This window comes from Microtus pennsylvanicus, chromosome 1, assembly GCF_037038515.1.
Source record: "Microtus pennsylvanicus isolate mMicPen1 chromosome 1, mMicPen1.hap1, whole genome shotgun sequence".
NCBI lineage: Eukaryota > Metazoa > Chordata > Mammalia > Rodentia > Cricetidae > Microtus > Microtus pennsylvanicus.
In genome coordinates, this window is record NC_134579.1 from 215,291,663 (window position 1) to 215,317,260 (window position 25,598).

At 36.7% G+C, this 25,598-nt stretch overlaps 1 protein-coding gene across 7 annotated transcripts in view; it reads left to right on the plus strand.

The window, feature by feature from the left end:
- Qki (QKI, KH domain containing RNA binding) overlaps positions 1 to 25,598 on the plus strand; it is a 107,722-nt gene that overhangs the window by 69,916 nt on the left and 12,208 nt on the right. For all 7 annotated transcript variants that reach the window (XM_075950896.1, XM_075950905.1, XM_075950915.1 and 4 more), the window contains exon 4: positions 4,409 to 4,552. In XM_075950896.1, coding sequence (XP_075807011.1) covers positions 4,409 to 4,552 — 144 coding nt within the window. The remainder of the gene's footprint in view (positions 1 to 4,408; positions 4,553 to 25,598) is intronic.

The following is a 25,598-nucleotide window of genomic DNA, read 5'->3' on the forward strand; positions in this document are numbered from 1 at the left end:
CAAACTGCAAAACTGGCAGACTTGATACCACATAATCAAAACAGTAGTTGTGTCTCAAATGTTTAGAATGGTGTTTTAAATCCTACTTTTAGGTCACTAGATGTAGCAGCTTTAAAATAATAAGTAGGTAATTTTTCATTTAAAGAAATGGTTGTCCACTGAAAGTGCCTTAAAGCTACATAAAAAAAAAAACAAAGAAACATCATGATTGCAATTGGGAAGAGTTCTCTGTGCTAAATGACTATATGTCAGTCCTCTTGAAATTTATGAATGGTCCTCTCTTAGAAGAAAAGGTATTTTATGTAGATGTCTGTTTTGCCATGTGCTTTCTCCCAATTCTTGATACTTTTCACTTAACCTAGAAAATGGCTTGCGAGAAAGGAATTTGACATGACTTAGAAGATAAAAATTAGTCTTAAAAAACAAGACAAAACTTTTTTAATCTGTTTTGTCTGTGTTCCGCCCAAGATGTGCTTAGAATCTCACTCAAATATGGTTAGAATAGCAAAACAGAATTCTAAAGACTCAAATTTTATTCACTCAAATTTATTCCTCCAGTAAATTAAAGCATAATGGCAGATTATATTGCAACCTATTCTTTGTTCCTACAAGGCAGGTAATATCTTTTTTTTTTTAAGTTCTTTGACTTTTGTGTTTTCTGTGAATAAAAATTTCCGTGGTAAGTCATGATTTCAGTTTTATTTTTAATATTTTCTGATATGTTTTGAATTAGTTTTTGTATCTCCTGTTAGTGTATGTATACATTATAAAGACATAATAGCTTTTGAAGCCTTTATTATAACATTTGTTATGAGTAGATTTGTTTTAAATTACCTTTTTCATCTCATACAATCTTTAATGACCACCACCACCATTCTGTGTATGTGTTTGTTCACATGTGTGCGTGTACACAAAGGCAGTAGCATGAGGTTGAGCATCTTTCTCCCCAGGTCTCTCCTCATTCATTCATTCATTCATTCATTCACTTTTTATTTCATGTATGTCTATACAGCATGTATGTACAATGCCAACAGGGGCCAGAAAAGGGAGTCAAATGTCATGGGTCTGAAGTTTCAGATAAGGTAGTCGTGAGCTGCCATGTTCTTGGAGTCGAACCAGGTTCTCTTGAAGAGCAACCACTGCTCAGTATAGTACCCATTTATTTCTTGAAATAGGTTTCTCTCTGAACCTGAAGTCCACTGTTTCAGATAGATTGGTTGACCAGTGAGCCCTCTATGCCCTCACTTACTTACTTACTTACTTACTTACTTATTATTAGTAGAGTTAGGGATCTGAACTTAGTTCTTGTGCATACAGAGCAAGCATTTTATTGACCTAGTGATCTCCCCAGCCCTGGTGACTGTTAATTTCTGACTAGACAGTAGATAGAGAATTTTACATTGTTGGGAAGATATCCTATTACTCTTAAAAATGCCACTTAGTTTATTGTTTTTTTTTTTCCTGGCAAGTGGTTGAGGTAGTTGGAAATGTTTAGTTCCCTTAAGGTTTTTTTTTTTTTTTTTTTTTTTTGTGGTTCCCTTAGTTCTTGGTTTTGTAATTTATTAGGCAATACTGTAGCTCATACTAGGTTGAATTGTTTCCCTTTGGTATGCTGTTGGTGAATCATGAGATGTTTCAGTCTAGCTCCATGTGAGAGAGCTAGGTACTTTGTGATGTGGAATCCTTTGGTTGCTTCCTGGCCTTTAGAATTCTCTCCCTAGCTTCATGCATTGGGAACTGTTGCCTGTAGTGCTTGAGAGCTCTCCAGCCCTCTTCAGCTTTGCCTGCTTTCCTTCTCCTGGACTCATAGGTGAGTGGACCAAGACTAAAGCCATGAAGTTGGGTAGTTGCAGGTTGGTCCCTGCGCCTTCACCATTGCCATTTCTTTTCTTCAGTCTCTAATTTCTAGTTTGTGATTGTTGTCTCATACACTTTGGTTATGTCAGTAGAGTGAGGAGTGAGTCTTGCTGCTTCTGCTTCTTTGTCTTGGCTAGAAATGTAAATCCCAGATAGATAGATAGATAGATAGATAGATAGATAGATAGATAGATAGATAGATAGATAGATAGATAGATAGATAAATAGATAGATAGTAATTTATTTAGACTACAAGATAATACAGAAAACTTCCCCAAGTATACCAGGGGGATAAAAATAAATAAAATTTTCAGTGTGGTGGTGCCTTTAATCCCAGCTTTTGGGAGGCCGAGGCAGGCAGATCTGAGTTTCAGTCCAGCCTGGTCCAGCACTAGTTCCAAAGCTACAGAGAAACCCTGTCCCCCAAAAAACAAATAAATAGATAAATAAGTATATAAATGAGTAAACAAATAAATTAAAACTTTGGTGGGAAATAAAAACATCCTTTAACATTAAAATTTGATTTTTAAGTTGAGTCTTGCCACAGAAATATTATGTGTGTGTTGTATGCTTTGCCATGTAAATGACGCCTGGGGTCCCAATTTCTTAATTCATTGACTCTTTGCACTCACATCTCTTTATGGTGTACCCTAGGTAAAAAGAAAGAGCCCATCCCTTTATTTATTAAATATTGACAAGTAACTGAATTGGTATTTATATAATCTTAAAATTGAAAATATTTTAAGTAGCCACAGTTAATATTTATTGATTGCTTTTGTAGTTGTTTTCTTGTGTACTCTTTAGATTTTCCCGATGATGCATTGCCACCATTTTATTTCACATTGATGTCTTCATGGAAGTACTTTTAAAATGCAGTAACCACCAGGAACCTAGCTTTGCCAATATGTGTTAAAAAGAATGTGGTGTGATGTAATACTGAAAATAGTTAGGCTCTAGGCTAACTAGTTTGCATAATGTTTGATTGTTGCTACTTTTTCTTGAGATTCATTTAGCCTTGACTATGTAGGTACATTTTCCTACTAAAGTCACTAGTTGATAAAAGTTGGTACTTAGTAGATCTTACTTTTTTTTTTTTTTTTTTTTTTAGTTTTTCGAGACAGGGTTTCTCTGTGGTTTTGGAGCCTGTCCTGGAACTAGCTCTTGTAGACCAGGCTGGTCTCGAACTCACAGAGATCCGCCTGCCTCTGCCTCCCAAGTGCTGGGATTAAAGGCGTGCGCCACCACCGCCCGGCTAGTAGATCTTACTTTTGTCTTTATTGTTTGTCCCCAATAATGTGAAACGTAATAGAAAAGCCTGTTTTATCATATCAGTTTACTTCCCTTGACTGCAATCACAGTAACTAATGTTCTTTACAAGAAAGGTCTGACAAAAAAGATCTTTTTATTTTTACCTCTGATAATTTGTTTTAAGTCTGTGTACCAGTCATATTTACACTCACAATCTTAAATTGTTTTTCAAGTTTAAGACTTTGTACATTCATAAGTTGCCTAAATCTGTATTTGGCTGCCTGCCCTCATCTTGCAAGTAGTTTGATAAGGCTTTCAACATGTACATATATTCCTTGCTTGGTAACCAGAAGTTATCACAGAAGTTGAGAGACAGTCCGTCACCTACGAAACATGTGTTTAGGACTTGATACTGTATATTTCATTTTTGCTTTAATACTTGAAAATTTGGTATGTGTATACAATAAAACATCAAATCTAACCCCGTCCAATTCCTCCGGGATTCCCATACATACATTGATCTTCAGACTTCTTGTCCGTCTTTTTTAGTTTTATTTTTTTAAAACCCACCCTGTCCATTTAGTGCTACCCACATGTGCATGGTTTTCACTGGAGTGTGGGCAAGAGCAAGAGTGCTCCATTCAACTGAATAGTTCATTTTTAAAAGTAAAGGTCAGTAGAAATACAGTTAAACAATTACAACAGTCATTGGCTATGGTTTATTTTTGCCATAATTACTACTTGAAATAGTCACATCAAACAGTACGTATTTCTTTTACATGATGGAACCTATTTTTCAAAATACTTTTCCTAGTATTGACTAGAACCAGTGTTATTTAAAGTGTTGTAATGAATGGAAGCACACTCAATTGGAGAATAAGTTTGATTCATCTCCTAAATTAGCAGCTTGTTTGCTGTGATATTGGTAAATGACTTGTTCAACCTTGATAACTTTGTTTTCTTATAAGTAAAGAAATCACTCATTATGCTTTAGAAATGGCTCTGCAGGACTCCTAGAGTAGCAGCACTATCACTCATGGTTGTCTTGGTCACTTACAACCTCAGCTGGATACATAGTAGGCGCAGCATGGATATTTATTGAGTTCTCATTTGACTGACTAGTCCCATTGCCAGGCTTTGGTTTGGGTTTGGGAAATAATTGAAAATCTTTGTAATATCATTGTAGTAGAATAATAGAAACATGGCGTTAAGCAACTAGCAATAGGTTCATGTTACAGAATATATATTCTGTCTTTGGAAAACGGTATTAGTGACATTGAGCTTTGTAAAAAAAATTTTTTAGGAGGAGCAAAACAGAGGCAAGCCTAATTGGGAGCATCTAAATGAAGATTTACATGTACTAATCACTGTGGAAGATGCTCAGAACAGAGCAGAAATCAAGCTGAAGAGAGCAGTTGAAGAAGTGAAGAAGTTACTGGTACCTGCAGTAAGTAATTTTTATCATTTACATTTGTTAATAAAGAATGGGTTGTTATATGTTAGTGATTTTATTTATTTTTTGGCTTGTGTTTTTCTTAAAAATTGAGTAAGTTGAACATTTTTGCACATGCTTATAATCCCAGTTCTCAAGAGTCAGAGGCAGGCAAATCTCTTGAGTTTGATATTAACCTAGTTTACATAGTGAGCTCCAGGACAGTCAAGGCTACGTGAAGAAACCGTGTTTGGAAGGGGGTGGGTAATAAGTTGGAGGTCTGTGAAGCTATTACTGTGTTGGGAAAGTAGACTTAGTGGGAGCTCATTATTTGAATTGCCTGTACACTAGGTTCTCTTCTGGCTTTTTCCCCTCAGTAGAAAAGTTAATTTGCATAGTAAAACTTTGTTAGAACATTGTAAAAACTGTTTTCTTAGTGAAAGCTGAGCTTTTCACACTTTGCTAATCTAAACTAACAAACATATTTGGGAATCTTTAAGATATTAAAAATAAATTTGAGATTTATGTCTCATGGGAAATTATCCAGTTATCGCTGTTTTTGTGTTTCCTCTTCCCGTCATTTTCTCCCTCACTCTTCACTCTTTTGTGTTGGTACATACTGTTTTTTTTCTTTTTAATGGAAAATGAAAAGAAAGTGATTTTTTAAGTGGTTCTCACTCACCACTGTAGATCCTGGGGATCCAACTCAAAGTGAGGCTCTACAACCAACAAACAAACCACCCCACGCTTGCAACACACATACATAAGGTTTCTCTGTGTATCAGCCATGGCTGTATTCGAACTTGTTATGTAGACCAGGGTGATCTGAATTCACATAATTTATTAAGCTCTTTCTTATTAATAACATGGAAATATTGACTGCTCTTTTTAAAAAAGATTTATTTGTTTGTTTGTTTGTTTATTTATTATGTATACAACTTTCCTTCCATGTATGCTTGCATGCCAGAAGAGGGCACCAGATCTCATTGTAGATGGCTGTGAGCCACCATGTGACTGACTGCTGGGAATTGAACTCAGGACCTCTGTAAGAGCAGTCAGTGCTCTTAACCTCTGAGCTATCTGTCCAGCTCCCCTTGACTGCTCTTTAAAAAGCTAGGAAAATAGTTGCCAATGGAGCTATTTTTTGCTTAGATAAATGAGCTTGGGATCTGTCATTCTTTATATCCCAGTAGTGTGTTCTTCAGTGCCCTAACAGTTCGCTTTGGATTCCTTGCAAGGAAGGAATTTTAAATGAACTATGTTTATAGATATATAAGGAACCTGAACTGACAAATTGTTTGTAAATGCAGGTCTTTGCACACTGTTAAATCATGTCCTCTTCCTTTTCCTTATTAATTGTGTTGTTTTGAAAAGCAATGAAAAGGGTCTTTTTGTGAACACGGTTACTAGATTTATAAACAGAAAATTATTGAAATGCTATGTATCCAACAATGCAGAACTCCCATTACCCTGAGTACATGTGTTTGTTACTGTAGCAAAAAGAAAATTGTATAATAGTTCACACTCCTATTTACTCTAGATTTTTCTAGCCATTCTTTCTATAATTTACTTTTATTATAAAAGATATTATCTTGAAAAAGAGCATTGGTTCAGAAGCTTATTAGTAAATTTAAGAGTATTTTGACCTCTCTTTCTTTAGGGTAACAAAACACCTTAGAGCACTAACTCTTTTATTTGTAAAGTTGTGCTTGACGGTGTTGGTGCACTCTATTAATCCCAAGGGAGACAGAGGCATACCTCTGAGTTTGAGGCCTCAAAGTGAGTTTCCAGGACAGCCAGAATGTTTGTTACACAGAGAAAGTCATTTGTGTAATTGTTCGTTGATTGGTAAGCCTTACTAGAGTTTATCCCCAGGTTCTACATGGTGGGAGAGAGCTAGCTTCTGAAGTTGTCCTTGGACTTTCACATGAGAGCTGTAGCATGTGCATATCCATACTCTCTCAATAAGAATGGTTTGTGTCCAGAAACAAAGGTGGTAGCAGATAAATGAATGAAACTTTTAAAAAGTGCATATTTAGTATTTTATGACGAAATAGCCAGTTTTAGTAGCTATCTCTCCTTAAAAAGGTTTTTAGGATTGTTGCTGTCACTATTAAATAGGTAACTGATTATAAGTTGTGCTATTTGGTATTGAAGAAATGAAACTTTAGAATTACAATAGGATAGAAACACATAACTTAAAGCATGAGTTCCATGCATTGATTTAACACTGCATAATAATTTTATTTTCTGATGTATTTCTATACTTAGTGTCTTTATTATAATGTAGGCATTATATTAAAAATTTATTATAATTAAGCTGAATTTTAGTGTATTTTTGATGCCTATGCCAAGATAGTCAGACTTGAAACAAAACAGATTGACTGTTTGAAATTTTCCCCATAATTGGCCAGTTCTGTTATGATTGGCCTTGTGTTATGATATCTTTCTTAGCTAAGAAGAAAATGGTGTTCATAATCTATAAACAAAAGACATATAAAGTTTAAAATGCCCAGACAAAACATTATGAGAAAAAAAAGGGGAGGTAGATACTCCAAAATATCATTAGTTTCATTTTGTGTTGCCTATCTCCTGCTGGACATACAGCCTACCTTTAAATGTCCTTTGTATACCCAGTGAGAATCCATTAGAGAAAACTATTTTTTTTTCCTTTGCAAATGGTTATCAATTGAAGATGACTTCTAAATTGGGGTGGGGGAGGGGTTGTGTCTATTTCTCTCAGTACTGGCTTATACCTGTGCAGGCCCTGTGCATAGCATCACAGTCTCTGAATTCATGTGTTGATTGCTTGTCTAGAAGTAAAGCACAGTTAATAAAAACTCAGAGAAGTTGGGGTTCAACCTGAAGGTCATAAAAGCAAAACAGCCATTGACTCTTATCTCTATCTCAGTCCAAAATGGTGATACTGCCTGCAAGAATCTGAGAGTGAGACTAAGTTGTTTCCTCCCATTTTATAATCCTCTCTAGGGCTGGGATTAAAGGTGTGCACCACCACTACCTGGTCTCAATAGCTAGCTAGTGTGGCTGCTGGAATTAAATATCACTGCCTGGTCTGTAAGACTGACCAGTGGGACTGTTTTACTCTCTGATATTCAGGCAAGTTTTATTTATTAAAATACATACAAAATGCCACTACACTACTCTTTTTTTGTCTAAAATAGAAAAGAAGGCTATAACTAATATAAGAAAAGCTATATAAGTAAAAACGATAATTATATACAATATATAGGCAATAAATACATCAGCAATGTATAGTTCATTTTCATTTCACAAATTCAGAGAAAATACTTCATATCTATCTTATCTTGGTGAGTCAAAATTTACTTCCTATCATATCTTGTTTTCTGTGTCTGGTAAGCAAGAAAAATTATAACTATCTAGTATTCAGCTCCCTCAGAGATCCAAGAAGGAAATAATATTAACTGAGTAAGCAGAAAGTACAAGCAAGAGACTTCCAAAAAATTGAGTAATGACAGAAACAGCTGGCTGCCTGGACGGTCACCCAAATTTCCTCTGTGGCCTACAGGCCTATCATATCTAACATCCTTATGTGAAGTAGGACATTCTGAAGGGCTGTCCCTCCTTGTCTTGACAAAGTTTAGTAATTACTTTGTTTTGTGTCCTAATTAGGACAGCATACTGTCAGCAGTCGAGGCAGGGGCATTTTTGTCACAAAGTAAACTCCATGTGGAGTTTCTTTGATGCATGCCCATTATTTTCTAAAAATAGATTGCTGCTGGCAGAAGCAGACATGTCTCATTGTTAAAACATCTTGAATGCCATATTCTGTAGATCTCTGAAGTGTTTGAAGATGGCCTATGTATCTAAAATATATCTTTGTTTGACCTTGAAAAACATACCTAATGTGACTACACGTTTGATTATAATATGTGACTAATTACTAACCTGCATTTCCTGATTATCCTAAACAGTTGGTAATAATAGTTTTCAGGGACTAGATATTTGTGTTACATTGTTAAATAAACTGTATAGGTACAATACCAGATTAGAAATGTATGTACAGTGTGTATTAACAAAATTAGTCTCAAATTTGTATCAATATACAAAATTCATATACAGTATACAGAAGTCCAATCCAATGTAAAACACTTAAAACTAATAGCTGATTTTTAAAAGTAGATTCAGTAATCTACCTTTTTATCTTATAGAAGGCCTTGTTTCCTTGGTGTCTTCTATTTCCACTGGCTGTTAGAATATTTCTGCCCCTTTTACAGAGTTCCCTGAGCCCTTACGGGAGAGATTTAATGGAGACATCTCATTTATGACTGAGTGTCTCAAGTGGTCTCACTCTGCACCTTGTTCGGTTCTGGGCCTCTGTATTTGTTTCTTCTACTGCAGGAGGGAGCTTCTTTGATGCTGACTGAGCAAGATGCTGATTTAGATGTATAGCTGAATGTCATTAGGAGTCATTTAATTGTTGCATTCTTTTAGCAGAACAGTAGTGCTTGGATTTCCCCTAGGTCTATGGCATAACTATTCTCAGGTTCTTGGCCATCTGAGGAGTGTTGGGCATTTCATGGAGTGGGCCTTAATTTTCAGATACTGGTTGGTTACTTCCAAAACATTTATGCCACTGTTGCACCAGTGTATCCTGTAGGCTGCCATTGTAGAGCAAGTGGTATGTAGTTGGGTTGGTGTTTACCTTTCTCCTCTGGTAAGAGCAGAGTTCTTCCAGTACCATTGGTGTTTACCAATCAGTAGGGATGAAGGCTCTATGTAAGCATCAGCGTAACTTCTTCTTCATGTTGAATGAGTTATATAGGTATTATCTCTTGGTGTAAGGCCTTACCATCAGCTTGTGAAGAACAAACAATAAATAGCCTTGTCAATAGCCTGGTTGGAGGTTTCCATAGGGCTCCTTTAGGCAACAACTCAGTTAGATGTAATTCATTCCAGAGACTGGATGTTTCATTTGATGGTGAAATGTCTAGTTGGGGCTTTCTCTTTCCCATTATTTGATGATTCCATTAGATCGCGTTCATATATGCATGTATTTTATGAAGTAAGTTTCTATACTATCTCTCAAATGATACTTAGTTTTAGCTGTCTCCCCATATTTCTTCCCTTATCACCCTGCCTCACCCTTTTCATAATCACTTCAATTATTTTCTAGTTTGTTTGTGTTAGAAGTCTTCTAGCTCTTTAGAAACACTGTTACGCACTATAGTCACTCTGCTGTGTTATAAAGCACTAGTTTATTGCTCTTAATCTAATTGTATGCTCTTAAATAGTCTGGTGTCCATGCCACGCCACGCCCCCCTGTCCCCTCCCTCTCCCCAACATCTGTCCGCATTCACTATTCCACTATCTGGATCTGCGAGACCAACTGTTATGTGGAAGTGAATGCTCTGTCTTCTTGACATTGGCTGTTTTTTTTCCTACATGTTCTAGTGTGCTTTCCTTCTTTTACAATATTTCCCTTGCCCTACTTCTACCCACAGTTTTCTTATAACCCCTTACATTACACACACACACACACACACACACACACACACACACACACACACACACACACACACATTTTTACTGTTTTGTTTATTTGCTTGGTTCTTCTTTCCATGGGAGAAAGAAAGAGCACAGAATTCCATAGTGCACTTTTCAGACTCGGGTTATCCCTAAGGTGCACACTCATTGCACAGCATACCCACAGAATGAGCCAATATTTTATGTATTTGAATTTCTTGAATTTTTTATTCCTTCCATCTCTGAGCATTTTATGCAGCACAGTTTACTGATGCTTGCTGTAGGCACAAAGTCACAGAAGAGAGGGGAAGGTAAGCACAAAATGCCTGCCATCTTAAAGCTTAATTTGATTACTAACAATAAACAAAAGTATCAGCCATGTTGTTTTGTAATAAAGTGGTGCAAAGAAAACCAAGGCAAGATAAAAGGGATAAAGTACCATGGTTAGGGAAAGGCTGTTTTATTTAATGATTCTTAGAAAGATAACATTTGAGAAATACCTAATTAAAATGTGTGGTACAACCATTTGTATATCTTAGGAGTTTTCTCAAGAAATACATAGAACAGAAATGCAGTGACATGGTTCGAAAATATCATGGGGCCAAGGAGTGTTACAGGATGAGCAAGATGGAGAGATGTGGGAGATAATTGAGAAAGTAGGTTGGGGCAGATTGTCTTTATTCTGAGATAGGGTTTTGGAAGGAGCTGAGAGCAAGGATGGCATGATTTGATACCCATTCAAAGGATTCTCCTGGCTGCTAGGTTTGTTGACTTTGAGGGCAGCGGTAAAAGCTCACATGCCAGGTAGAAAGCTTTCAAGTTTAAGTGCTTATTCAGAGTAGGTCCTAGCTAGAGACACAAAAGGTGTTGGGACTAGAGTCACAGGTGTGGAGGTATTTTATGGAGGGATTATTTTGAAGGTGAAGTTGACAGGAATTTTGATTAAACTTCCATATGGTCTGATATGTGATGACTTAAGGCAGTTGATGCTGTCCTTTCTACTATTCGAATAGCAAATTTTGAAGAGAAACCAAGAAATGTGAAAATCGAGGAAGCAGATGTTGAGCTACACATGGCTAATACCAAATGGGAATTAAGTAAGAATGTAGAGCCCTCAAGTTGTAAGCTTTTAGAGCCAAAAGATTAGAGAGCACATCATCATAGAATTTGAGATAAACGGGGAAAGAATACAGGCTGAACCAGGGAATCTTCACCATCTAGCTGTTAGGAAGAAATTGATTTCTGAGGTGGAGTACAACTGAGAGTAGTAAATCTTGATCCCAATTCTACACAGTTGTTCATTCATTAAAGTCTAATGGATTGACTGTTGCATATAGCCAGGCATTGGTTTATTTTGTTTTTGCAGATTTAATGTAGGAAGTTTCAAAACTTGATTGTCCTAGCCTCAGGAAGCAACAGAACATTTAGTATAATTCTGAAGCTTTGAGACAGCAAATATCCAACTCCCATTTAGAAGATAAATTAGGGCAGTTGCATGAACCTACCCCAAATCCTAATACTATTTCTTTAAACACTGAGAGAATCTTCCTGTTCTATACAGCAAAGACTTTAAAACCAAACAGCTCATTTTCTCTTCCAGAGGAACTGTACATTTGGTACAGTTTGAGTTTTACTTAAGTAAAATGGCAAAAGTGAAGATATTCTTTGATGTGCATAGATTTAAAACTGTATCACTTTTACTAACTTACTTGGGAGAATGAGTTCAAAGGAGTGAAAATGAGAATCAAGGATACTGTTTCTGTCAGAGCGAATAGATATATTACAGAAATATTTTGGAAGTCTAGTATGATGGTTTCAGGCCTTAATACCAGAACACAGGACGGTACACCGAAGCAGGAGGATCCTGAGCTTGCTTTTCCAATCTCCAAAGAAAGGAGGCAGGCAGAGTCCAAAAAAAAAAAAAACCCTTAAGCACTTACACTCCAAGAAGTTTAGCATGCTTAGCAGAAACAACAGACCCTATCTCAAGGTTAAAAGGTGGAGACCAATATCTAAGGGTTGTCTCTGACCTCCACCACCTGAGTCTCCAGTCAAACAGATGAACATTTGACACACATGCACACACAATTTTTTTAATTTAAAAGATTGAACTAAGGCATCTAAACTGACTTACTAAATATTACACTTAAATACCCAAAATTAAATAGGCTACAACTGCATCACAAGAAGTGAGGATACAACGTTGGTCAGCAGACATCAAAACACAAACAAACTTAACTAAATCTCAGATCAAACAATGTTGACAATGTTCCACATTTCATCCCTTAACTTTCTAGAAAAGACTGACAGTAAATTCAAAATAGAAACAAGGCCATTTTGGACTTTAGTCGTAAATTTAATCTTTAAATGATTATCATAAGCAAAATAACATAGTCCCAACAAGAAGAAACCAAAGGCTGTAGTGTATGATGCACTTCAAAAAAAACAAATGAATGAATACATGAATGAAGCAATGTTGTGATGTTGTTGCATAGCCTATAATTAGTACTTGGGAGTGCAAGCTCCAGGCCAAACAGGGCTAAAAAACAGGGCAAAATTACTCATAGTTTTTTACAGAACCTGGCAGGGTGGTACTTAATAATTGTGATTGTTGTAGGCAAGTGATAGTACTAGGCATGTACCTGAGCAGGCCATAAGCAGCATTCGTCCGTGATCCTTGGCTCTGTTCTTGCCTGGTGTTCCTGCATTGGCTTTGCCTGGTGATGGACTGACCTGTAAGCCAAGTTAACTCTTTCCTCCTTAAGTTTGTTTTGGTCATTGTCTTACCACATTGACAGAAAACAGATTAGGACTTTTTGTAATTCTGTATCAAGTGTAATAGATTTAAAACAGGTGGTTTTGTGTGTATTTAAATCAACCCAACTTCCTGTCTTTTACTGATGACTTTCTCAAAGTTTATTATATTTTAGGTTTGAGTTACGTCAAATAAGCCCTTTTTCCTCTTTGTAATAAGTCTTTTTGATACCCAGCACTTTTTTTTGTTTTTCTAATAACTTCCTAGTGGTTAAAATTTTTATCATGAGCATGTTCATTTATAAATTCCTTCTTATCTTTGTTAGTATGTAGGAGCTGTGGTAGTGCTTTTTCATCATGATGTCAATAATTTGTGATTTTATTTTTCTTGATCAAATTCATTAATCTTCTAACTTTCAAGTTTTGACTTTTGCTGTTTTCCCTCTTTCTGTTTTACTGATCTCTTCTGCTTTATTTGGGCATTTTAAAGGTAAATGCAATGAGCAGAGACCTTTCTTTTATGTATATAAATTTTAGCTGTATCCCACAAATAGGGTTATGCTATATAGTTTTAACTATTTAGTTCAGAGTATTTTCTAATTTCTTTTGTTTGTTTTTAACTTAGTCTTATTCTTGGTGAATATATTTGATCTGTTTTTGTCTTTTTAAATCTTATTATAACACTTTTTCTTTATATTATTTATCTATTTAATTTGTTAGGTGGACCTGGGACTTGGATTCTATGCCTCACATATACATTAGTCAGGAACTCTACCACTGAACTGAATTCTCAGCCCTGGTTATAACTTATTCATAATTTAGTAATATGGTCTGTTTTGATGAACATCTCCTATTTACTTAAACATACTTGTTTGGGTCTATGGTTTATAAGTCTCATTTCGATGAAAATGGTTACAAATGTTACAGTCTTTTCATTTATTGTAAAGATTCTCCTCCATGGTACCAAAAGGGCAGGTGAACTCGGTGCACACATGTATGCGTCTCTAACTCTCAAAACCTGTATGAAAGGGCTTGTTGTTTTGTTTGCATGGTAGCAGCTTTCCTCCTGTTGTATAGTCTTGACCTTTACTCCCTCTTACCTTAAGCACCAGTTACTTTTGTGCATCAGTTTTCTACAGACAGTATCAGGCAGTGTGTCCTGCATGCCATACAAACTTGTGACGGGCATTGTGAGAGTCATTATTTTAGCTGGGTGTGAATGAGAGACATGTGTCCCTCTTCACCCCTCCTGTACCTCAGTGCAGTATCTGTGAAGCCAGTTGTGGATTCAGTTCCTGATAATGGGAGGCACTATAAATAAAATGAAGTAATTCTCTTCCTGATCCACAAAATGTAAAAATGCCCTAATGAAACTACCTATTACGTAGTGTACCTACTCTAAATGCAATTTTTAAAAAGAAAAAAAAAGCAACAATAAATGTTTTCACACATATATCATAATTTCAGAAAGGATTAAAAAATAATATCAGATGAAGAAAACAGGGTATTGTTGCTGAGGTGGAGATTGAGAAAGGAGATAAAGGATGCATGCCTTCATCTCTTGATCTCATTGTACTTTGCCATCTTTCTAAAAGAAAACAGTTTCTGTATGAGATGCCAGCACTAAACTGGAGCGTTGAATTGAACAGTGCTAACCTTTGACTAGAGAGATTAATGAGACAACAGAAATTTACACTGATAATTTTAACAGACTGACATACCAGATGCCATTACCATCAGACAGTTTATGAAGTGTTTATCAGTGGGCTGTATGGCTTTATGGTAAAATTCTACTCCTGTTTTCATGTTTACTCAGTGGTACATTGAACTTAAATATGAATGAATTTTAATATACAGTTGATTTTTTTTTTGGAAGCTTTAGCATGCGTGGTGATCTAAATTAATGTTAATTAAATAATTGACTGTTAACACCTTACAACAAATTCCATTTAAGGAATTTGAAATTTAAAGTTGTGATGATTAATCAAGAAATATTATGAAATTTGAAAATATTTATCACAACAAAATCATTTTAATTTGCTTTTAAGAAATACCAATTATCAGCTGGGGGGTGGTGACACACTCCTTTAAATCCCTGCACTCAGGAGGCAGAGGAAGGTGGATATCTGTGAGTTTGAGGCCAGCGTGGTCTAGAAGAGCTGGTTCTAGGACATACTCCAAAGATAGAAAGAAACCCTGACTCAAAAAACCAAAAAGGAAAAAAAAAGAAAAGAAATACCAGTTATCACTGTCATTGCAATTGAGAAAAAATAAGAGGAATACTATTGTACAGTATCTATTTTTAAAGTTTTCATGTTTCTCAGGGGCTCTCCATTGCTTAGTGGCCTATGAATTTGATTCATAGTACACTTTTAATTATAGCCTGGAAATAAGTTCAAAGGTAATAATGAATGATAGTAAGAGGCATCTTGACTCTGAAATTGTTTCTTCTTAAAATCTTTTTAACCCAAATTGTTAATGATCTGGTTAATTTAACTTCTTGACCAAGTACTACTAACTGAAATGTATGTCATTTTGGCTTTGTTTTATTGAGAAAAAGATAGAAATTAAAAGATGTTTAAAACATCTTACAAATGCATGTGGTTCCTGATGGAGCCACAGTGAGAACTTGTGAAGAGTGTTCTCACTGCCATTTTCATCTGAATGGGGCTTCAAGTGCTGCAGTTAGTCTCTTCAGGGTGTCAGAGCAGAATCACCATTGTGATTCTTAGCTGAGGATGAAAGGATTGGATGTGGGTCTGCCTGTCTGCCAAGCTAAATGAGTTGCCATGGGAATTTTCAAATGTGAGAGGCATTTACTTAAAGCAATTTGGTGGGTTTGAATAAACTTACAAATTACAGGTTTGGAAAAAAGAAGCCAATCCTCCTCCTATAGACAAGATTTTTGTAGAGGACAATGGTCTCCTAAATCCTTGATGAGAATGAGTTGACTTCTGCTCCCATGAGGGCCAGTTTATTAGGGTTTGTGCCCTTACCATCACCCCCAAACAAATGGATGATTTAAGGAAAGGCGATTTGTTCCAGATCTCTAGAGGAAAGTGTGACAGCTCTTATCTGTTTTCCTCCTGTATTAGCACTGCAGAATGTTGTATGAAAAATACTTCGCTTTTTATAAACAATAAAATAATATTTTAATTTCATACAGTGTGTATAGTAAATATTTTTATACCTACTAGACCCAAATGGTGGAATAAAAAAAATTAAAAAATTTTCAAATCAAATGGTGTTCAGGTTTCATGTACATGTCAGAACAAACTTTAAATTTCCCTTGTCTCCAAAGAATTGTATTTTAATATAACTTTGTGTATGAAAATGACCCCCTAAATGCGTGAGACTGTTTAATTGATTCATAAAATAGACAAGATATTTTGTGAAGCCTGTTAACACTTTTTAAGTCACTAGGCTGCTGTTTTATTTTGATAATTATAATTTGGCTGAAAATATTGTTCCATTTTTTCAAAATTTATTACCAAGGTGATGCAGTCATGTTAGGAAAATAATAGTTAATTAATTAGTAAATGGCAAAGTAAAATATTTTTAAAGTGAAATACATGTCTTTTTGTTTAGTTATTTGTAGTATGGAGGCGAGCAGGTGTGCTTTTCATCCCGCCCTGCTCCCGCATGGCTAGCTTTACCCAAAATAATTACACGGAAACTGTATTCTTTTAAACACTGCCTGGCCCATTAGTTCTAGCCTCTTATCGGCTAATTCTCACATCTTGATTAATCCATTTCTAATAATCTGTGTAGCACTATGAGGTGGTGGCTTATCCGGAAAGATTCAGCATGTCTGACCTGGCAGCTGGCTCCATGGCATCTGCCCAGAGAGGAGAGGCATGGCGATTGCCTCACTTCCCTCTTCCTCCCAGCATTCTGTTCTGTCTACTCCACCCACCTAAGGGCTGGCCTATCAAATGCCAAGGCAGTTTCTTTATTAACCAATGAAGTCAACACAAAACAGAAGACCCCCCCCCACACACACACACATCAGCCATTAGTCTTTAGTGTATGCTGTTCAGTTTCACATCAGCATCATCTGAGTAGCATCTTGTACTCTTAATACTTGATTTGAATCATTGGTGAAACTTGACTCAATGGCAGGTAAGTTCTTAAAGGCCCACATCAGTGTAAAGGAAAAGCCATAGAAGCCCTTACCATTGCTGTCAAGTACCTTAGATTCCAGTTGACATAAGGCTACTTGTGCTGTCTGTAAGGCCCTCTGCTTTGTGCTGTTTCTGGAACCATTTCAAGACAGAAAAGAACCTACAGGAATTAAACTGTACTGGCTGGTTTTCTTGAGGTTTATTTTTTGACTCCTAAAATAAAATTTAATTCAGTTCTGTATTAGTTATCTTTTGATAACACTTCTGTTTTAGTTGTCTTCTACATTAAGGAGAGAACATTTGTTCCAACTAGGTGATAAGGAGTTCCACTTCTTATTAGCAGTCCATACAAAAGGGGTAAGAAGTGCGATATACTTTATATTCTAAGACTTTAATCAGAGTTATACATTGTTCTCTTAAAGCCATCAGCTGCTAATGATCCGGTCACTGTTTGTCCTGGCTGTAATGTTGTCAAGCTCAGGCTTCTTAAAAAATCAGGGGAGCACCTCCCTGTCTCTTGTTTTCTGTATGAGTGACAATTTTGCCTTCGTTCACATCTGAGATTGCCTCGTTCCCATTCTTTCCCAGCTAGTGTGCCGTTGGTTCTCATTCTCCTTTCACGTGGCCACATCCTTTCTTTTGTCACAGTTCACTTGAAGCTAGAGCTGTCACACACACACACACACACACACACACACACACACACACACACACACACACACACAGTCACGTTCCAGTGACACACTTCTACTCAGCACCAGTCTAGAATTGCCTTGTGTTCCTGCATTGTCTTTTGGAAAGTCCTTGTCATCAGTTTTTCTTAATTACCAGATATATTAATTTTTTCTTCCTTCACCTTCTCTTTCCCCATGAGTTCCCCCAAAACCTGATTTGATCTGTTAAAGTTATACTTGAAAGAATTGTTCTGTAATGATGTTTTTGCAGGTTTTTTTTCAAGTTTCAAAGACTATAAGTGTGAAAAATGTCTGATAATATATTTCATATAGTTACGAAACTAGGTATGGCCGGATACACTTTAATCCCAGCATTGTGGCATACTAACAGGTAGATTTTTTCCCCCTCAGTTAAAGGCTAGCCTTGTTTGAGGAATTAAAAATTAATCATCAATATTTGAAATTAAATAAAATTATATGACAACTATTAATAGAAAATACCCATAAAATCTAGAATGCAGTAAAACTATTCAATTTTTATAGAGTAAGTTATCAATAAATTTTTAAAATATAATATAGATTCTTCTAGATTTGGAATGGGAATACTTTAGTCTGTTAGGTCCAAGTATAGCTCCATTTGTAAGTTAAAAATGTTTTTAAGGCCCTGATTATGTTCTGCTAGATAGAATTATGGTCACTGTAGCTGGACCTGGAGCGGAGAGTGGAATTGCTTGTGTAAAACTGAGAGAATCTACCTCCCTTAGTGATTTCAAGTGCCACAGGGGATTCCTTGGTATGCCTGGCCTCTGGTATCGGTGTGGACCCACAAGTAATTTAAACGTTCTTCTAGACTGTGAGGCCATGCCACTGTCATCGGTGGCTTATAAGTTGCATTGGCCCTTTTGCTATAATAGTATTTGAGTTCTTTTCTTTTTTTTATATTCGTTTGTTTGCCTACATAGTTTTATAGGTCAGAGGTGAACTTGCAGGAATTGGTTGTCTCTTTTGACTTTGTGGCTCAGAATTTAGGTCATCATGCATGGCGGCAAGCACCTTTATCCATTGAGCCATCTTAACAGTTCTCTTTGAGTTCTTGATATGCTTTTTAGTACTTAACGTTCTCTTAGTCCCTTTTCTGTTTGTATTTTGCTAATAATTGTATGTTACTAAGTTCAAAAGTTTATTTGATGTCATGTTAATTGATGTTGTAATTTTTAATGTTACAAAGTCTAAGAATACACAGTAGACATAGCTACAATGTGTGAAATTGTAAACCAAATTCAAAATGACCTCTTGTAATCTTCCTCTTTAAAGCATGGTGACTCTAGAGCTGCAGACATTTTGCTTACAGCTGACTTTGCTCAAACTTCTGAATTTGAGCTCGAGACTTGACCTGCATTCTAGCAGCTAACCTAAATGTTTCACCAATTTGTGTAATGTTTTTTATCAAGATGGACTTTTTTGTTCCCACTTAAGAATTTGAGGAATAGCCAAGTGTGGTGGAGCACACATTTAATCCCATTACTTGGGAACCAGAGATTTCTATGAGTTTGAGGCCAGTTTGGAGACTGTATGTCAACAAAAACAAACACACGACTAATGCTGCTGCTGCTGCTACTACTACTACTACTACTACTACTACTACTACTACTAACAGCAACAATAATAATAACAAATAAAAGTGGACATTTTGGATTTCATAAAATGAAATCCATAGAGCAATGTTTTTTTTCATATTAAATTTGCTTCATTCTTCAACTGTGAATAAACTAGCTTTGGTTGGCTACATGAGCAAAGTAGATGCTTTATTAAAACAGTCTTACATTTTCTTCTAACTTTACTGTAAAATAATGCAATCAGTGGAGAACTAATATTGGTGCTGTGTGCTGCATGAGTTAGTTATTAAGATGAAATGAAGTAAGAAACGTACAGTTCTCTCTAAAATGTAAATGTTAAGTATTTTTCTTAAATGACAAACCTCTCTGCTGACGCAAATAACCTAATTAGACCAAAAAGACGCCCTGGTTTAATGGATGGCAATACTCCCGGGTAGCCCCGGGAAAACACGAAGAGGTAAAGAGGTAAAAGGGGAGACCACGGGGAACAGGGAGACCATGTGTTTATTCTCTGGGGGCAGTTTAAATAGCCCGTGGAGTAGTCTTGGCTTTCCCCGGAGGAGGGGGTTGTCACCATTTGGCAGGCTTTCTCAGAGGTGGAGTTTGGACTGAGGCGACTCCCAGGGGAGGGAACTTGGAATGGAGTTTTCTGCCCAGCATTCCAAAAATGGATGCCAGGGGGTAGGGTGAAGCACCCAACTAAACAATAAACAACTAAGGTCCTTTGTATGAAGAAATACTTAATTGGGTGGTTTTGGTTTTTCTCTGACCAAGGAAAGTTTCAACAGTCTGGAACAAGAACTACAATGCAGCTGGGTGGTGGTGGTGCACGCCTTTAATCCCAGCACTTGGGAGGCAGAGGCAGGTGATTCTCTGAGTTCCAGGACAGGCTCCAAAGCGATACAGAGAGACCCTGTCTTGAAAAACTGAATGAATGAATGAATGAATGAATGAATGAATGAATGAATGAAGTAGTATAGTGCAGAAAGCCCAGTCTTGTCTGGTTTTACCACATAGGCAAGATACAGAAATTTGCTGCCCTCCCCCCAAACACTTTGACTCATGATTTTGTTAGTGAAACAGCAGTCTAACTTACATAGAACTAAGGACTTTTTGAAAGATAAACAAGGTCCGCATGCACACAGAGTTCTTCAGCCATTGGTTCAGCTTTTCACTATTGGATTTCAATCAGAATGTTGGGAGGTTCTTTGATGTGAGAAACTGCATGGAAACTGCATCATAGTAGGTGCTTACTAAAGCATTCCTAACAGCTTAATCAGGAGACTCGCGAAGATGCCATGAAAAAAACAGGGTCTCACAGAAGCATTTGGGATGAATTCGTAGTTTTATCATTGATCTTTGGGGATGAGCTTAGCACAGACTTCTTTCTGAAAAAGTTTGGCAGGACAAATGAGAGCTTTAACTTACAGTTCTTAATAGAGAATAAAAACCAAAGTTGGAAAGAAAGGAAATTGAATCAAGTAAACTTTAAATAATCTAGAAGAAATAATAAAACATGGCTGACAAAGTTGAACTTTGTTACAGACTGAGATTGGTGATGTAAGAAGAAAGGATGTTAATATGATCACACATAGCAGTCTAGGAAATCCAGGGTCTGTGGAGGGTGCTGGGCAACCACTGCCTTCTGCGTCAGCCGAGAAAACATGAACCAGGTCGGGCACTGGTAGCACACACCTGTAATCCCAGCACTTGGGAGGCAGAGGCAGGTGGATCTTTATGAGTTCAAGGACAGCCTGGTCTACAGACTGAGTTCCAGGACCTCTAGAAACCCTGTCTTTGGGGGAGGGGGAGGAAGGGAAGGATGGAGAGAGAGAAAGAACTTAGAAAGGAATGAGAGAGCTCTTGAGAAGTGGAGGAGAATGGAGATAAGTATAATATAATACAGATTTGGAAGCAGCTATAACCCTGGGGCTAGAAGTTGAAGCATAAGAGGTTTTACTATTATTCGATCTTAGACTTGGAGAAAGTTTTATGCAGACTTGAGAATGAAGCCTTTGATGTGTTAACTGTTTGGCCTCTTAAAGGAGTAGGCATAGCAGAGCAAATGAAAGTGTTGTGATTAAAATCCCTTGTAACTTAAAAAGAAACCATGAGTTTGAGACTGAGTGGAAGTAAAGATTATATAATTATATTTTTAATATAAAAAGTGAAAATGAACAAACTTATAAAATGTGGTTTCTTTATGCATTTATTTGTTCATCTTTTATTCGGAGTCTCTTCCCTCAAACCACCTCAATAGCCCACACTGACCTCACGTTCCCAAACTTAGTTTCCTACCCCACCCCCACCCCCACCCCCACCCCCGTCTCTCTGTGTCTTGCCTGTCTCTCTCTAACACACACACAGAGGGTGGTATGGGGAAGAGTTGTTTGGAAATTCTTACCAGTTATAGAAAAGCACGACAACATGTGGCTGTGTATCACTGACGCTGTCTTAAGTAAACAACATAGGTTTCTGAAAGTAGTATGACTGTGAGAGTCATGAGATGAGTCTGCACTGTAGAAAAGTAGTGCAGTCTGAAGGCTGCTGTGAGTGCTTCTGAACAGGAGCCTGCTCAGTCCTGAGACTGGTCTAAGGGGCTTCAGATTTGATTTTGTTTGAATAGAACTTGGAAATGAGGCTGCAGGAATCAGTTCTCCTACCATGTGGATCCTAAAATTGAACTCAGGTTATCAGGCTTGGCAACAAGTACCCTTACCTCTTGAGCCATCTTACTGGCCTTTTAGCTCCACTTTAATCAATTGCAATATTAATAAGTAAACATGATTTTCTTCATAAAGTGCAGTCTTTGATGAATTCGGAAGGCAATTCCACATAAAAGGTATTGTGGTAGTGCTGAATGTGTGTAGTACCAGTGTACTGATGTGATTGGGTAAAGTCTAAGGGCTTTGGCTCATATTTAGGAGTTTGTTCTGTATTATGACCTTATAGAAAAATTCATTTTTCTGAGTCTTGGTGATAATGTGTGCTCATACTATAGCTTTATTGTGAAGTATGGTACTTAGATGATAAAGATTTTATATTTCATTCTGATAAAATAAACAGCACTTAAACTTTTGTACTGTATGTTAAAACCCTTTCAGTTTAATGGTATTTGACCTGTTTGTTACTTTGATATAGCTTGTTAAAGCTGATGCCATACTTACATCTCATTGTAACATATGCATTCGTTTAAATATATATATATATATTTATGTATGTCCATCAGTCTGCCATCCACAATTCCAAAAAGTTAAGAAAATTATCTTTACAACTCTTTATTCTGTGTATATATATTTTGTCATAGGTCAGATTGTTGTAAGAGTTTTTCTTTTTTCTTTTTTTGGATTTTCGGGACAGGGTTTCTCCGTAGCTTTTGGTTCCTATCCTGGAACTAGCTCTTGTAGACCACGCTGGCCTCAAACTCACAGAGATCCGCCTGCCTCTGCCTCCCGAGTGCTGGGATTAAAGGCGTGCGCCACCACAGCCGGGCTGTAAGGACACTGGTAGAGATACTATGTTATCTGTGGTATAGTATCTTTTTGCAAATCTAAAAATCTCTGTAATCTCAAGACTCTTCTGATGCCACGAGTTCCAAGCAAATATATATTTTTTAGCTTTCATACATTAAAGCTAATTATGCTGTTTATAGTATTCTGGTTCATTTATTTTCCCATGGAATTAATCTATCCTATGACTCAGCAATACCACTTCTATATATTTATCCAAAATAAGTTGAAATTTAGATTCACAACAATGCCTGTGTGAGAATTTTCATAATGTATTCTCAAACTAGAAACAAGCAAAAATCTATAGTGAGAGAATGAATAAAACACCACTGGGCAGTAACAATCTGCTGCTACAAACAACGTGGATAAGTATTCATAAACACTGAAATTGTGTGTGGCAGTATTCTCTTAAATTCTGGAATTGAAAAACTGAGCTATGATATGAGGAAAGCCATATTAATGTTGGTGCTTAAATACAAGAAGCTGGTGGAAACGCTCTGTCTTCATAGCATTCATCAGAACTGGCCAGGTGTGTCACTGGGCATCTTGGGATGTTGTTGCCTGTAAATTATGCCTCATTTTAGCATGATTAGGTAGAGTAAATAAAAAGTGAAACATTAAGGAAATTGAAGGTGATAACATAAACAGTATAAAGTACAAATTTTTGACCTCATACAGGTTCTTAGGAGCAGTTTTGTCCCCCCCCCCCCCAGTAATTATCACACCTGACATAAATAAGCTGACTTAAAAATACTATCTAGGTCTATAACTTGAGTTCTCAAAGACAATGGTGGTCTGTGAGAGAAGTCTTAGAAGGACTAAGTGAGAGCCTTTACATCATAGCATAACACTTACCAGCAAGTTTTCTTATCTGAATTTACATTTGAAAAAAGTTTAGGCAAGTAAATATACTAAATTTCTGTCAAAATGGGGCCAGAAATAACCACTTTCACATGAAAATAATTCTGTAATGATTGTAGTCTAGTGAGGCAATAAACCCAGTATCCAGCTCTCCTTGAATAAAGAGTGTGACAGGTGGTAAGGATATGAAAGTAATAAAGTTCTTTCTGGAATATGACAGCTTTTTTTAGATTCTAAATCTGCCACATAATTGGAGGAGTCAAGGCATATTAATTAATTCAGGCTTCCACAGTGGTCACACTGGGAGATGTTTTATACCATCATTATGTGGGCAGCCCTGCTTCTTTAGGCTTTGCTACTTACCCACTGCAGTGATTTCTGCCCAGGTTTTAGTATTCTGGGACCTACAAATGGCATGGCCACTTGTATGTACACACACGGATAGGAACACATACATTTCTTCTACCATCTTCCTCTCTGGCATTATCGCCACAGTTGACGTGGATCACATCTTAATAATAATAGTAAGCAGTCCTACTCAAGCCTCTTTTTAAGTACATGCTCTCTTACAGAGCATTTCTTTTATGTTTTTGATGAAGGACAAAACGAGGAATATTTTCATATTTTTTATGCATTTTTTTCATTATGACTGAAAATAGTTCTGTTTCTTTTGTTTTCCTTTTTGAAAGTTTTTATATTTTATTGTTACATAGATTAAATTTGAACCAACTGTTGATAAATTTTAATTTGCAGTATTAATATTTTTAATGAACAGATTTAGGAACTTTGATCATATTAAATATGTACTTCTTTCCAATAATAGCTCATGTATTTTATACTTAACCAAATAAGTCATTTATTTTATTCATCTTTATACACACTGATGAAGATCAAGGAATAATAATCTATCAAATATCAAGTATCTTCTTCCTTTACTGCAAAGGAGACTTTTACAGTTATAGTGGCACATCAGATATTTTTAATTCTTTAAGTCTGTGTGATTTATTAAATACTTAGCAATTCTACTTACTACAAATTACAATATATTAGTCAATCCCTATTCTAAAGATCTCATTTCAATTGAAATAGAAGACTGAGAAACTTGCATATGTATTAGTAAATATCCCTCCCATGTGGTGATATTTTGTTTGTGCTATAACAGATAAAACTTAACTGAAGATCAGAGTGAGAAGCTAGCCACACTGGTTATAGAGAGGCCAGGCAAAAGGTGGCACACACCTTTAGTCCCAGCACTTTGGAGAAGGCAGGCAGATCTTTGTGAGTTCAAGGCCATCCTGGGCTACACAAGATCTATCTAATCAGTGTAAAAGGAAACAGAGCCTTTCAGTGATGGTTCACACCTTTAATCCAGCAGTAGGGAGGTGGAGGCAGGATGTTGCTGGGCAATGAGCAGAATATAAGGCAGGAGAAGACAGGAGTTTAGGATTCATTCTGAGGTTTTGTAGAGACAGCATTCAGTCTAAGGATTTGTAGAGACAGGAAACCCCATTCCGTCTGAGAATTTCGTAGAGGTAAGAACTAGTGACTGGCTGCCGCATCTTTGACTCTAGAGCTCTTACCCCCAAACATCTGACTCCAGTTTTTTATTATTAAGACCAATTAGAACTCATGCTACACTCCCATGTCTCAAATGGACTTGCACTAAAGTGGGGGGGGGGCATTTGATACCATAATCTTTAAAGGACAAACTTCCTAGTCCTTTTTCTACCACTTCTTTTCTGCTTTGGCTACCTTAAACATGTCCTGTAGAACTCACACGCGTGAACTTTGTCAGTAAAGTTAGGTTTCTCATACCAATCAATAAATAAATTTTAGCCAGGAGTGGTGGCACGCCTTTAATCCAGTAAAGCAGGATTAAAGCAGGAGGAACTCCTCGAGTTTAAAGCCATCCTGTGAGTTCTAGGACAGCCAGTGAGATCCTGTCTCTAAACAAACAATAAACAAACAAAAATTAGTTCTAGCAAATACTTTGGGGATCAGTACACAGGGATCAGGTA